General features: G+C 32.9%; 1 protein-coding gene and 1 long non-coding RNA gene across 5 annotated transcripts in view; one reads left to right on the forward strand and one right to left on the reverse strand.

The window, feature by feature from the left end:
* The window catches only part of LOC107997984 (G protein-coupled receptor kinase 2), a 28,246-nt gene that overhangs the window by 9,280 nt on the left and 3,041 nt on the right, over window positions 1-15,925 (reverse strand). For 2 of the 3 annotated variants that reach the window (XR_003697729.2, XM_017056957.3), the window contains exons 1-3: window positions 13,600-13,738; window positions 3,397-3,492; window positions 76-433 (exon numbers count right to left, since the gene is read on the reverse strand). Coding sequence is in view for 2 of the 3 variants with exons in the window: in XM_017056957.3 (XP_016912446.1) it covers window positions 76-433; window positions 3,397-3,492; window positions 13,600-13,651 (506 nt within the window). In the remaining variant the exon portion in view is untranslated. Of the gene's footprint in view, window positions 1-75; window positions 434-3,396; window positions 3,493-13,599; window positions 13,739-15,925 lie in introns of those variants that run through there. The other variant, XM_062085613.1, reaches the window with a different exon arrangement.
* On the forward strand, window positions 11,879-15,923 carry LOC133667385 (uncharacterized). 2 transcript variants are annotated; one of them, XR_009832832.1, is made up of 3 exons: window positions 11,879-12,037; window positions 12,855-13,478; window positions 13,661-15,923. It is a non-coding gene; the product is annotated as an uncharacterized LOC133667385 (long non-coding RNA). The 2 variants fall into 2 exon arrangements; XR_009832831.1 differs by having other exon boundaries at window positions 11,920-13,478.

A 15,925-nucleotide genomic window follows, 5' to 3' on the forward strand; every position in this document is an offset into this window, starting at 1 on the left:
TTCTTCAAATGAATAAATCTCAACGAAAAACCAACCGTCTTTTAAAAGAAAAAACTTCAGTTTGAGTTAAATTACCTATAGAAATAAAAGCTGGTTTGGAAAGCTGAAAAAGGCTCGCCGGCGAGGAAGTTTTTCACGGTCTGCGCGATCTCCACAAAGAGCTCCTTGCCGCCAGTGCTGAGCCTCTCCTCACACTGGGCGATCAAAGAATCGTTTAGGATGTCGACGACCTCTGAGCCCTCTCTCTTCAGGTATTGCTCGAACAGGTCCTTGGCCAGCTCGGTCCGATTCTCATCCATCTCGATCTCGTATTTCTCGATGGCGTCCAGAAAGAGATTGTACCGATGGTAGGATGGTTTCTTGTCCTGGCAAAATTGCCTGAACAACAGCCTACCAATCGGTTGCTGATCCACCACATAGCTGTACCTGATATCTGCATCAATGAAGCGGATAAATGATTAATTAATGTTTACAATCCTTTTCCAGCTTCTTTGGAAAGAAAAAGTACTTCATAATCGAGATATGTTGGAATTAAATTGGAATTAAAACAAATTTAATATAAATATATTCCATAATAGAAATTTCAATTTTCAATTTTTGTTTGTTTGTTTGTTTGTTAGAATTTTTTAAGAAAGAAATTTAAATCTTTATTTGTCTATATTATGAAAGATATGTTAAAGAACATTATATTTTATTTCTATATTATAAGTCATATACTTTTATTATCATACGCATAATTTGCTCATTTAAATTTGAAGCGCTTTCTATCACCTCTTTCATATATATATTTTATATATATATAAATTTACGTGGAACATCTTGGAAAGATAAGAATAAAGCACTTGTATTGAAAAAAAGATCGACGCATAAAATTCTTTTTTATCATACTTTATGAAACGATTTCTATAATCAGTCGGAAGCGAACGGCGAATCTAAACGGTTTTTCAAGCATCAATCACTCAATTACACTTCGTGTTAATTTCTTTACGAGCACTCGACAGGCTCCCTTCGGTTCTCAATTATGAAACGGCGCATCTCGAATCCGCGTGGGATTAATCGAGTTGTGCGGAATATTCTTGACGCGTGGTCCCCGTGATAATCCATGGCCAATTTTGACACGATTTCGCCGATTATCGACAGCTCTGAAATCCCGCCATTTTGCTCTAACGGATTGGACCTTGACTGCAGAGAATTCAGTTCGATTCCTCGCGAAGCGATGTATCGATTCATGTTTCCGTGGTCGATTAATTTTAGGGAATTTAATGTTACTAGAAATATATACAAGTATTTACCTTTACAAATTGATTAACTCTTTATAGTGATACTTTTTTTTATAGTGATTAAATTATTCTTAACTAAAGTAAATAATTTTTTAATTATTTATCTGCAATTTATTTCTCAATGGTTAAAATGTTATATGTATATATATATTATATTATAATATATTAAAATATTATAACATATTAAGCATGATATTTAAATTGACTTGCTGATTATTAAATCATAGATATAAATTAAAATTTTACATTAATGTTACAAATATAAAAATCCTCAAAAGTCGACAATGACAAATATAATAAAATATAATAAGAAATATATATATAACTATTTAAATAATATCTTAATTAATTCTTTCCAAGAAACTCATCAATTTCACAGGAGAAATAAATTTGAAGAAACAAAAATCCCTAATCTACCAATAAAAAGAGATGAAATCCATCTCTATATGATACACCAGCGAAACCACAATCTACAGGATTACACCTAATCCAACAAATCTTCTGCTCAATAACCAGGAAACTCTTCCAGCAATCCCTCCCCCAAATCCTTTAGCGATCCATCCAATTTCAATCACAAAACACCCCCCACGAAACTCGTTGTTCCACGATCAATCAACCATGGCTCATCAATCAACCGTAATATCCCACCCCCTAAGACCATGTAATTCGAGGCGTGGGGCACTTCTGCCATGAAAAGAGACACTTTCGCCGCCTTGGGCACTCATCACGGCTTAATTAACCGGCGACAACGTGGCTAGAACAGTTTCTTATCTTCCTATATAAAACCTCTCTTCGTCGTGACGTATTTTTTCGCGTGAGATTCAATAATCCGGCGCGAGGTCGCCGGAGGGTTACGCGTTGATTAATCATGAGATTCATGGGGGGAGGGGAGAAGTATACGACATATATCGTGTTCCAGTTCCTAAAAAAAAAATCGAGATTGGATATCGAACGAGTTGACACTTTTGTGAGAATATTTTTAATATAAAAGCGAATAATAAAATAATTTTTGCGTCTCAAAAAGATTATTACACAGTTGTGAGAATACCTTTTTTGAAATTGAAATTTATTTATCTTTATCTCAATTTCTTAAAAGAGAATATTTTCGAATCCCTATAAATTACTTTACATCCTATTATTTATAATCGATGCAATGTACATTTTTTTTTTTTTAACTCTCGATCACAACACGATTCGAATACAGTCGAGACGAAACTGGAACGATCGAGAGATCGAAAGTTCGTGAACCCGCGACAAATGCACAAAGAGGAGCCAAAGATTTTAATTGGCGCGTCTGTTCCAGATCTCTCCTCTTTCTCTCTCTCTATATATATGTATAACTATCCATCTCTATCTTGCTCGTTCATCCCTCTTATCGGCGTCATCTTATTATCGTTATCGGTTGCCGGATTAGAATAAGAGGATTGAAGGTTCGCCGATCGTTTCGAGTGAATATAGACAACGAGGAGGAGAGGAGGAAAGGAGACAGTGAAACTCCATTTAGTATCCGACTCTATGAAGGTCTAATTAACCTAATGTGTTCGTGTAATAAGAGTTCATTGATTTTTCTTTACTTTACGAGTTCTTTGCTCGAGCAATAAGTGTTGATCAGGATCGAACGAAATATAATAATGGCGGACAAAAGAAAAAAGAAAATGTAAGATTAAGTGACGTCACAGTATTATCATTTTACTACGATAAAATTTAAATTTTTAAAGAGAAAATCTAAAATAAAATCGATAGTAAATTATCGATTTGATTGAAATTCTAGTGGAATAATACTGTTTATTGATATATGAAATCATTGGTGCATAGAATAGTGTTCTGATAAATGAAAGTTAGATAGATGAAAAAAAAAACAAAGTAATAAAGAATATAATTCTTTTCGATAAATTTAAATATAAAAAATAGGATTCTACCGTTCATTATAATATAAAATTAAGTTTCAATAAATTTGAGGTTGAAGATATTATTCAATATGTATTCAGTTTTAAACGCATAATAGAAATTCCATATCCAAGTAAAATTCGCGATAATACGTCAATTAAAAATTCTCCTCCAATAAATCAAATCTATACGCACATAATGTGAACATATTCATGAGAGAAATACTCACCCAATTTATCTTTTAGGCCTATGCACTGGGAAATGTGCGGGAATTGGAGTATCTTCCGCCATTTTTTACTCTTACCCTTGTTGCTGTCACCACCGCCTGAAACAAGAAAAAAGAAAAAAAAGAATAATAATAATAACAGAATTAAGATTAAAAATTTTGATATATATATATACGATATAATTTTTTTTTAAGCAAATCTTGAAATAATAATTCAGAACAATTAAGGGATCCGTTATTTTATCAATGATTACCACTTCATAAGGAAAAATAAATTGGCGAGGCGATTTTCCTGGCTCGAAACGTTTCAATTATGCAACGATTCCTGTCTTGCAACGATCGCTAATTAAAACTGCAATAGAGGATCCGTTTCTGCGATTCAACGTTACAAAGTTAGGTAATTGGCGAACGTTGCTAGATAATTTTTAACCGTGGAAAACAATTTCGAAATCTTGGAAAAGAATTATTTCGAATAAAGAAAATGTACATACAAAAATTATTTCTTTCAATTTTTTCTTTTTCAAATATTACCCGCGAAGTTATCTGCGAATTATCGAAAATAACGATATTTTGAAAGATAAGATTGGAGAATACGATATCATATTTTTTTATCATCTCCCTCTTTTTCTCCGTAATCTTTTTCCTCCCCTTTCTAAATTGGAAAAGATTCAATTATGCTCGGTTGTACGTATGGAATTACGTCCGTAAGAGGAATCGATGGAAAGATTTCATGGAAAAATTTCTCTACCGTGCAATTATGTTTCTGACGTCCACAACCTTTTTAAATTTCCATCCCTCCATGTCACTCGCGTGTCTCTCTTTTACCCTGCTCCACACGTCCTATTCCCCCTCCCCCTCCCTCTTTTTCGGCAGATATACCATATTCTATCATGCATATCAACGATGATATCAGATCGAACCTGTCGTCGGTAATTTGTAGAAATTCTACGTATCTCGCGAATAGACGTCAGGGAAATTCCTTCACGTTCCTCGGCAAACTTTGACGAGATATTTTATTCATGAAATTATTTACGTGTAATAACGAAGAAATGTAAATTGTGAACAGTTACTCGATGATTCTATACTCGATCGGTCTCTAGCGTGAAAAATGTAAAAAATGGGCATTAAAAAGGTAAAAAAGAAAAACTAAAAAAAAAAAAAAAAGTGGATCTACCAGATCTAAAGAGTTAATAATAATATTTATATTCTTTAATCCCGTGATTGCTGGGAAATTTTGAAAAATATTATCGGAATAAAAATTCTAAATTTAAAAATTGCTAAGTTTTTTTTTAAAAATAAAGAAATTTGTTTACTCGCATACATAAAAAATAAAGATATTCATCGAGATGAAATTCCCGAACACTTTTCAAGCATGTTGTGCGGGGAACCATTTCGCGGATAATCGATACGCGAGAGATAGAGTTTCCGCTGGAAAACCGCGATTCAAGTGGCACAATTCCGTTCTACCAGTCGGTAATTAATAGTTTTCCAACGTACCGACAGAGCGAAAAAAATTTCGATCCATTTTTCCTCTCGGAAATGTGCAATGAATCTGCACGCGTTGTAATCATACGATATCAACGAGAGATATTTTAATCATATTAGCAATTGTATCTTACAAGAGAAATGATTAAATCGTTATTAGAATCAACAGGTGACGAATTAAAAATCAATTTTCATTAATGGAAAAATTTAACGTAGCATTCCGATAACCAAGTAATCAATTTAAAATATTCTTTTCGAAGAAATGAATTTAATTTGCTCATCCACGATGAAACTGTCTCTAATAAATATTGATCATAAGAGAGCGAGAAAAATGATTGAACCTGTTAAAATATAACAAAATATTTGTCAAACGAATAAGATTCTCAAACGAAAGAGACATAAAATCAACGAACCTTTCGCAAACTGTAAAAAAAATTATTCGCGTATCTAAATTGTGCTTACTAATTAAAATACTATATATTTCACCACCTATCTGTCCTACGAATTAAATTCTTTTTACTTCAACTCGGTGCCATCTCTACGAAGCAAAAAATAAAAGAAAGTAAGAAATTCGATAAACCAAGCAAGAAGCTAGAAATTAACCAACCCATCCTCTTCTCGACAATAATTCAACCGTGGCGTCCTCCAATCGACTTTCGACTTTCAAAAGGAACCTCTTCTTCCTGCAATCGAAGAAAAGGGGACGAAGGAAATTCAGTCGAATCGATCTTCGGTGAAAAGACTTCGAACAGGGGCTGAATCGAGGGTGGTTTTTGCACCCGATCGCGTTTCCGCTCGAGGGCCTCGCGCAAGCGGAAGTGGAGGAGTCGAGTCGCGGATCTCGTGGCGTAAGATATGCGCTATGCGATAAATCAAAGAGCACCGCTTGTAGACAGAGAATTTCTCTTGCTCCCTCCTCCATCGAATTTCCCCAATCCTGTTATTTCCACGATTGTTTTTCTTCTTTTTTCGATTCGAATTTTGGATTAATTATTTAGGAATTTTTAACGTTAATTTATTAAAAGTTAATTGCTGTAAAAGTAGTAAACGAGAGATTTATTTTTTTCAATTAAATTCGCGTGTTCTTTCATCGTTTTAATTTATATTGATTCGTTTTGCATTAAAATCATATCGTCTATGATATAATCATATCATAGTTGGCCATTGAAGTAAGGATAAAGACAAGCTGCAGCCTTCCTCGTATTTTTTTTTTTTGTTCGCTATCTCTGTATTATTATCGTGCAGGAATTATTATTGTATTTGCCTCGTTATTGGCTTCTATAAAACAGCGATAACAGCGATCCCCCCACTTTTCCACGATATCCCAGAACGATTTGATCAACGTTGAAAATAAGATATATATATGTAATGTGTTTTCGTTTTCGTAGAAGAGATCCAAGAGATATTTGATCAAATTGAAATTACTTAACAATAATGGAAACGAGAGATTGTAAGCAAACAAATCGAGAATATAAATAAACATTCGATGTGATGAATTATTGAAAAAAATTAATACGTATCCAGAATGTTTATTGAAAATTTAAATGGGCGGAACAATTTATCCTCATTTCTTCATTATTATACGTACAATATACAAGACGTTTGCCTAAAAGAATTTTAATAATCGATACATAAAAACGCGATTAAAAACGAAACGGAATCTCCATTAATTTTCTCTAATATTTAAATTTTTCATAGCAATATTTCCAATATTTCAGTTTATTATCATTTTCCGATATTTCTTACTACTACACGCCAATATTTTTATTTATATTTCCCAATATTTAAAATTTCCACCACTTTTCAATATTCCGATATCCTTTATTATTAATTTTCAATATTTCATTATCCTTTTTTTTCTTTCGACCGATCTCAGCGTCTCACTTTCAACGAAAAATAATTTCCGCCAGGTCTGGTTGGTTTCAATTTTCGGAACAAAGCTTCCGGTAGGGTAAATTTCACAAAACAACGGAGGGAAGGTCGAGCGGTTCATTCATCTCAAAACTGTCGTAAACGCGTTACAACGTCGCGGCTAATAACGCACCGGCGGAATACATTTGCAAATTAATGAAAGTGGAACTAAATTCCACGACGGGAAGCAGAGGAACTCCGTTGTTCGAACGCGATGAAATTCGTCGTTATGATTAATGATCGCGATGATTTTGAGCAGCGGAGGAGGGGTGAATTTCATTGATGAAGGTCGATGAATGGGGATTGTGTAAGCTTTCTTTTTGATTCTCGAAGTCGTACATAGGGACGAATTTGAGGATATTCTTTCTCGCGATCAGTGGAACATCAAATTGAATGAAAGACTCAAGCTTTCATCGTTTTTGTATAATAAAGTATAATTGCAGACTTTTCGAATTGAATAAATTATAACGTATAAGTAACGTATTGGTAAACGTAAATATAATGCTAAGCTGTGTATTAAATATTTTATTATAAATTTCATATTGTTATTATATTTGTGAGACTTAAAATAAAAACTGAAAGTAGATTGCCGCGAACGTTAATTTAATATTTGTGAAAAATTGTAGCTATATTATTCGATGGTTTTTTCCCCAAATTTTGAATTTGATAATTTTTGTAAATTGATGAAAAAAAAAATCATGTGAGAATTATTTTTACTAAATAATATTCAACAGCAGAGAGACTACGTATTGAATTATAATATTGCACGTTATAAACGAAATGTGATATGAATAAATGATTTAATTTATAGAGATATAAATGTAGCTTAGCTAGCATAAACAGATACAAATTTTATTCTATCTAAAATTATTAAACGAAATAACGTGTAATTATAAAGAAATGAAAGAATATAGTCAAGTATATAGTCATGATATGAATGGTAATGATATTGAATGGTAGCAAACAGTATAACTACGTAGATTTAATATTTCTCGTACAACTGAACGTGCGTCAACGAGAAACAACGTGACGTTTCAAAATAATCGTTGTCCTTTTTCGGATCTGCAAATGCAATCAGATCACGTTTGTAACTAACGGTACAAAGAAATTTATCATTTATCTCTCTCTCTCTCTTTCTCTGATCATTTTTATATACAACGTATAAAAGCGGAAAAATAGGAAAAATGAAATAAAAAAAAAAGAGAGAAAAAGAACTGTAACTCAAGAGTTCAATGAATATAAAAATAATGTATATTTTACAACTAATGTGCAATAATTACCAGATACCGAACTACTAAACTAATGAGAAATTACGAATTTCAAATTTTTCAGGTATTCCACTTATTTTTCAAAAAGAATTAAAAATTCATCAATATGAATTTTATGTATATTTTGTAAAAAAAAAAATATATATATATATTTTCTACGACTCAATCGTATAATGAATTTATTATTTTATAACAAATTCATAAAATTGCAATTATATTGTAAATTCTGAGAGATCTGAAATTCTTGAAACATATTATTTGAAAATTAATTGCCATTTCCACGAGTTCCTATTATAAATAATGTAACTAGAAAGTCAATTAAATTATGAAAACTCGGTGCCAACAGGAAGCTTTCAATTCATTATCAACATATTAATTGGCCTTGTATTTTTACAGGAAAGGAAGCACGGAATATTGCTTCAAACTTCACATTTCAAGTTTATCATCGTGACTATATCTTGCAAAGTATATTTAAAAAAATTCGAGACCAATTCCGTTTGAAGAAGTCTAAATAAGGAGAAAACTTCCAGATAACGGATTATCGCCAATATATTGCAATACTCATCATTTATAAATATATATATATATATCAGAGAAATTACACAAACTATTGAAGGTAAATTTTATGTAGTTTCAAAAATTATTTAAAAAACTTTTTTTATATTTTTTCCTCTTATTATTTTTTCTTTACATAATGCAATTATGTTCAGTATTATTAAATTTATCTATATAGATACGCTTGTTCATCTTTTATATATCAAATAAACATCCCTGTGATCTAAAAATTCCCTAGACGCAAGATCTCTTTTAAAAAATAAAGCTTTTTCCTTGTATCTTGTGTATATATTCTTTTTCAGATGCACAACAATTTTCTTTACAATTTCCAAACATCTCTTACAGATTTCTTTTCATCTTCTACTATCATATTAATTTCTTTTATTCTATTCAATTTTCATCAAATTCACTTTCCCTCGCATTTTAAGAATTCTCTTTAATATTCAATATACAAGGATACATAATTTCCTTTGGAAAATAACTTCTTTCATACTTTTCACTTATAAATTTTAACATCCCATTGTTTTCCACACAATGAAATTCTTCTATCCCATTTAATCTTCGTTAAATGAATTGCCCCATTAATTGAATGTTTTAAAAGTTTTATCAATTCTTCAAAGAAATACAAACATTTCTCATTATTCTTTTTTCTTCGCATCATCAATATCTCAACCTTAATACAAAATCTTTTCAAATCCTAAAAATTCTCTAGATATTAATTTCAGAAAAATTTATATTTTTCTAATCAATTATTCATTCTTCTTTTCTCCATATAAAACATCTTAATTCTTATCCTCTTCCCTGGATATCAATTCTATAAAAATCTTAAATCAGCTTTCTAATCAGGATACCACCGTTCGTTTTCCTTTTTTCACATAAAATACCGTAAGAAATCGCCCTAAAGCAAAATCTTTACATTTTTCAACTCTCTGACCTCAATTTTCAACAACCCAATCCATCGTCCCATAGAGATTACTAGCACTGCGAAAACGACACCCTCGCGGCTAGCAATTAACCCGAGCGCATTTCTTACGTAATTCTCCCAAACGTTCACTCCACTCCTTCGTGCACGAACAAACACACGTATAATATTTATAAAGTTCAGTGAGACGATGCGATTATAGGCCCATTGACGTCGTTGGCGCATCACGCGAGCCCATTTACCTACTTTTGCCTTGGCCACGCAACAAGCTCTTTTTCTCTTTCATACTGTACATATGTATATTTGCCTATAATATTTTATTTCTCACAGATTTAATGACAATAACCTACTATTAACCGAAAATCTCATTCTGTTACTTTATCATATATAAAAAATCATATAAATATTCATTTGGTTGATTTTATGGTTTTTTTTTTTATCTTTTTCAGTAATCAACCGGGAGTGGTTCAATATTTCAAAGTTAAAAAGGTGAACATAATAGGCTATCAAGATTCATATCTTATAGCCGTAGTTTTAATATTGCTCTTTAAAACGGTAAAAATTAAAAAAAAATAGCTTAATACGTTTTATTGCGTTTTTCTTATACGATCTAGAATAATATAAAATAAAATAAAAAAAACTTTATTTTAAGATTAGCATACATTATTTGCAATGTTAAGTAGAATTCAAATCACTGACGTAGATATATGTCATTTTTTTTTATGTCGAGTTTTTTCAATATTCACATGTGAATGATAAAAATTGTAATATAATAACTGAGAAATCTGATAATATAATAACCGATTTGATTTTATTATACTATTATTATTTTTTCAGTGAATAATTAGATAGATATAAACGCTACTATGGCCATTAATAATTTATAAATTACTTGTTGTGATAGAAAATATAGATACATTGAAAGTAGCACGTTGAAAGTAGAATTTTTAAAATATTCTAAACGAAAAAAAATCGTGCTATTCAAGATTCAATTGACAACTATAAAATATACACTTATTTCTATCAATTACGATTTCTCTCTTTCTTTCCCTTTCCGTTCAAAAAGCCTTGTCACAGGATGTGAGAAAGCGGCTGGCACTACGCTAATTAAAATTCGCCACTTCTTCGAGCCTGCAGCCACGCAACACGCCCATTCCCCGCGAACGAATCGATGGAATCCTCGCTATTCCCGTCCTTGCCTGCGGTTTATCGCATTTCAATCGGATGAAAGGTGGAACACACTTCCCCTTCGCGGAGATTCCTTCACGGTGAAAGAGGTTTGATGGGATTGGATCGAGGTTTGATAATTTGACTCGAGATTCTGATAGGATTCTTGCTTGTAAGGGATGGGTTGCTCGTATAATGAAAACATGATTTCTGGTTTAGAGAATTCTGTCTTTCATTAAGTTTCTTTTTTTTTTTCTTTTCGTATTTTTAATCTGTTCATAATATTTTGATAATTTAAAAATTATATCCAAGTATAGATAATTTGATGATAAAATTGCATAAACGAAAATTGATACTGATCTTACGTGAAAAATTTATGAAATTTTTAAAATGGACAATCTTCAGGTTGAAACTTTTGAAAAATTGCTATGTGTTATCAATTTTAGGAAATTTGACTAATGGATGATATGCGAATGACTTAAAGTAGAATATATAAACAACGATAACCTAAGTCTGGAAATAATTATAATAAAGAAAGAATATGGAATAAAAAGATGTGTAACGATAAAAATAAAAAAATGTATAAAAATATTTCGTATCATCTAAATCAACGATCAAATATACGATACTATATTTGATTACGATCATGATTGATTATCCAAACTTATTTATTGAATTTAAAACGAAAAATAAATTCTAAAATAAAATGATAATCGATATTATGCTTCAATATAATTCATTGTGCGAATATCTATAAAATAAAAAATCTAACCTAATCATGTATATTAACCAAAAACATTTCTACCGCCATATTTGGTCGGTAACAATCAGAAACATATTTATTTGATCTATAAGAAAAAAATAAATTATATCACACTAATATTATTCCATATATATATATATATAGAATAAAAATGTGTAACGATAAAAATAAAAAAATGTATAATATAGCCGCCTAATTAATAGTTTCACAATAAAAATCTAATCTGACCGTATTAAAAAAAAATATTCCACTATATTTGTCACAAACACGAATCTAAAATCTTTCTCAATCCAAAACAGACGTAGAAATCGCTCAAAACAATTTCGTCAACACCGACAAAAGAAAACTTTTGTAATCATTCGTGCGACCGTGTTAGTCTAATTAGTATTCCGCGACGATATCGTAAGACGCTTTAAGTAAAGGAAAGTTTAGCTTCCTTAACAACGCCGCCTCGAGGCTCCCGCATAAAATCTACAATTACCGACAGTGCACGGGCGCGAGCACGCTCGTGAACTCGTGTCAATCCTCGATGCACTTTATTGCACGCGATACAAAGGGCAAGAACGTAATAAGGTAAAGTATACAGTTTAATTAGGATCCTGTGCCGGCGCGGGTTCCCATTAAGCCATTTGCATGTAAACTATTCAGTGTGGAGTAGCCTCTCTAACAGTAACGTAATTTCGAGTGTGGCGAATAAATATCCGTGGGAACATCGGTTTGGTCTGTTTGTCGCGAATAAAACAAGTTTTCATATAAAGTTTTACCATATATTTTTGTTTCGTTTTCTTTTGGTTGCTTATTCACGGTTTATGTTCAAAGTTTGAAAGCGTATTACTTTATTGCTCTATTGAAAGTTCGCGACCAAGAAACGATCGTTATTTTTTATTGAAATTTTTATTATAGTTAAGTTAATTTGAAATATGAATTCATTTTTATGAATCATCGAATAAGAATTTTTTAAATAAAGATTTATTAAAAGCGCCTAGTAAAATAATTTCAAAAAATTCTACGAAGCTATCCTAGAATTTATTATCCTAGAATCATCTCCTGATTTAAAGATAATTTGGAACGCATTTAATGAAAATTTAGCTATCCGCATGTGAAATTTACTGCAACGGAGAGAATTAATACTTTTAAACAATAAAAATAAAAAATATTTCAACTTATTTCATTTAGAATAAAATATCATCTGTATATTTTTTATTTACATTGAATTTCTATAATTTACGTTATTATAAACTTTTAATATCGAATAAAATTTCAAAATATTTTTCAACATCGTTAAATCTATGCTATTTAACAATTTATAGTTCTATTTAATAATTCTTTTATTCGTTATAAAATATTTTTAATTGTATTTACATGTGATAATTGCTCGCTATTTCAATAGTACATAAAAGATATTACGGTGTTTAATATAACAAGGAACACATAGTGTACAAGAGAACAGTATTGCATCGCAACATAACAAAACAATTACATAAGATAATGTGGAACAAGTTATGTACGGAGCAAGAACCGGAAATTTAATGTCTGTGCTGATGATACGGAACGTGGATTTCATACAGTGAAACCCTATCTATGTAACTTTCAATGCGATGTTTAACCAATAAAAATTCTTAATGTTTGTAATTTTTTAGAAATTGATATATCTACGGTCGATAATCAAAATTATAATGACAATAAACTAGATTTTAATTGAATATTAAAATTTTAATTTCTATATCGAATAATAAAAAAAGATTAATCCTTCTTTATTAACTTAAACTAACAAAAGCTAACCTCCAAGTTGAACAAAAAATTAGATATCAAGAATAATAGAACTTTTATATGAATTGCTTCCTGAAAGTTGCAGAAGGCTATAAATAAACGTAAGTTCATCTAAAAGCAAACACATACGACGCTTAAATCGACGAAGAACCTCATTGGAAAGAGTGTGTATACGCAAATAGTAGTTCCGGTAATAACAGTACTGCCAGTCAAGTATCACAGGTGCTATTCGCTCGTAGTAAAGGTAGGTTAGTATTCACACGATGTGAAAAGAAAAACATGGCGAAAGAAAGAGGCAAATAAATAATATGAATACATTTCTAAATACAAACAATCTACACGGCAAATAATTGTACATCACTTACCTTCTCTCGCTTTGAGATACACAGTGTTTGCTACAATGTTCTCCAACTCCATCAATTCCAGCTTGATCGAGTTTATGCGGCCGAATCAACGGGGAGAAACCTGGTGGGCGACGAGCAAGAAGGGGAAGAGCGTAGGCCTGGAGCGGAAGCTGATGTCGTTTTACGGGGTTGATCACCCTGTCGGGCTCCAGTAGACCAGCTCCCATCTGCGGCCCCAGGACACCACCAGGGCCGATCAGTCCCCCTTCACCGAGGACCAAGGACAACAGGAAGGACGCCGACAAGCTGTTGGACGGCTTGATCGACTCGACTCGAGTTCGAGGTTCGAGGTTATCCGGCGTAAGTCCCGCCGTTTCGCGCTGACACCGTAGGAACCACCTATCGAGTCGAACTCGAGTTCGTTGGCCCCCTCTGTCGGTCAAAAGCCGACGTTTCCCGCGCGCCACGGGATATATGTATAGCAAGCACGCAAACGAGTTACACGAAACCGGACTTTTCACTTGTCACACTTTATCTTGATTTCCTTGATCCACGGTAATCCCAGGGTCAAGGAGCAGGTTTCTCGAAAAACACTTGTGCCAGCGAACTTCTTCCGTATCAATGGTGGATCGTTGCATTTACGTGTGTTCGAACCGTAACTCTCTCTGATCCATGAAAAAGAAACGTATTAAATGAAGCTTCATGGAGATGCGGCAATCGGTAAGTCGTCACGGAATCAAACAATCAGAATGCTCAGCGCTCGTTCTTGTTTTATATACTACGTAACCTTTCTATCTTACTCTTTTTCTTACCCCGTGACTGAAGATGATACACAATTGTAACGCGCATTCACGTTAAGAAAAGAAAAACTATAGTTGTAATCACAAATGTCGTTATGATTCGTCGTTATTCGTCTCTTTCTTTCTTTGAACTGACAATATTTCGTGTTGTCCTCTTTAAATAGCAGTGAAGATCGTGCACAAGACACACCGCTAACGATCGCTTCCAATAATCGTTACCACAGCAGGTCCTAGTGACACGTTAGTATGCCATCATAAAAATGTCACGTGTGTTCTGCGGATTCACGTACGAACACGACACTCGTATGCACGTAGCAAGGCGCCTTTCACTTTAACGACGGCGCGGGAGATGCCTGCGCATCCGCTAGATTCCTCTTTACAGATCGTGTCTTCGATCGTCGATTCGTGAATGTCGAAAGACTGATCACCCACAGATTTCTTCCTTTCTCTCCATTGAATCTCACAGTGGTATTATCGGTATCGAAGTACAATGGAATACAGAAAAACCGTTGTAATTCCGTTTGGAAACACGAATTTAATCTTCGCTCTCTAGCAAACGGATCGAGATTCTGTATATAACGTGCTTTTGACGAATACCTTTCTATTTGTAAATTTCCAGTTTCCTTTCGTGTGAATGCCGCTCCGTGAAGCGTTTAATGTATTCCTCTTTACATCGATCCCTGATGTACATTCTAGAATGAGATTTTAGATTGGCCGTTATTAGTGTGAAAGGACTTGCGGGCGTCCACAGTGGCGTAGCCAACGATTACAAAGTTGGAAATTTTTATTAATTTATAACACGAATTGAATCTTGAGAATAATAATCCTCATTCCTGCCGAAATATTCCTAACCTCTCGAACAGACATGGCCGACTGTATACGATGATCAAAAGATGATTACTATTTAAAATGTTTGCTACGCCACTGCTTCCTTGCGACGGGAACGAGAGGATATCTCGATCGTCTGCGCCGGTCGTTCGTTTCTTTGCGTGGCGTGAGTGAATTTTAAAAAATCACCATGCTCCTCGCGCCTCTGCCGATTTATCTACAACGCGCAACAGACACACGCATTTATCGTTGCGCGTTCTGCATGCGAAACTATAGGCGCGCACATGTGCGTGAACACTTTGCGCAGCAGGTGCGCTACGGGGATAAAGATAACGACGAGACTAACCGCATCGTCGGCGTAATATCCAACGCGGTAATCTAATAACTTTTTCCAGAGCTCGATTCCCACAGATCATCTCTCTCATCCTTTCTCTTTACGCGTCTCTTTTGTACATCACGACGATGGAAATATATAAGTACATAGAGAAGGAAATATTTGAATCGAGGATATAATAGACATTTTTCTTGTACAAGAATTTAGGATATAAATGTTCAAAATTTTTACGATTGAAAAATCTTTTATTTATTGTACATAATATTTTTGATTGTCATTGATTGTTAATCACAACATATGTTGAAGAGAGACAAAATATCAAAAAAATATGCGATATTTAAAATATAAAAATATAGAATATGAAGATTCTAATAAAAAACAAACT

Source organism: Apis cerana, linkage group LG15, assembly GCF_029169275.1.
Source record: "Apis cerana isolate GH-2021 linkage group LG15, AcerK_1.0, whole genome shotgun sequence".
Lineage (NCBI taxonomy): Eukaryota > Metazoa > Arthropoda > Insecta > Hymenoptera > Apidae > Apis > Apis cerana.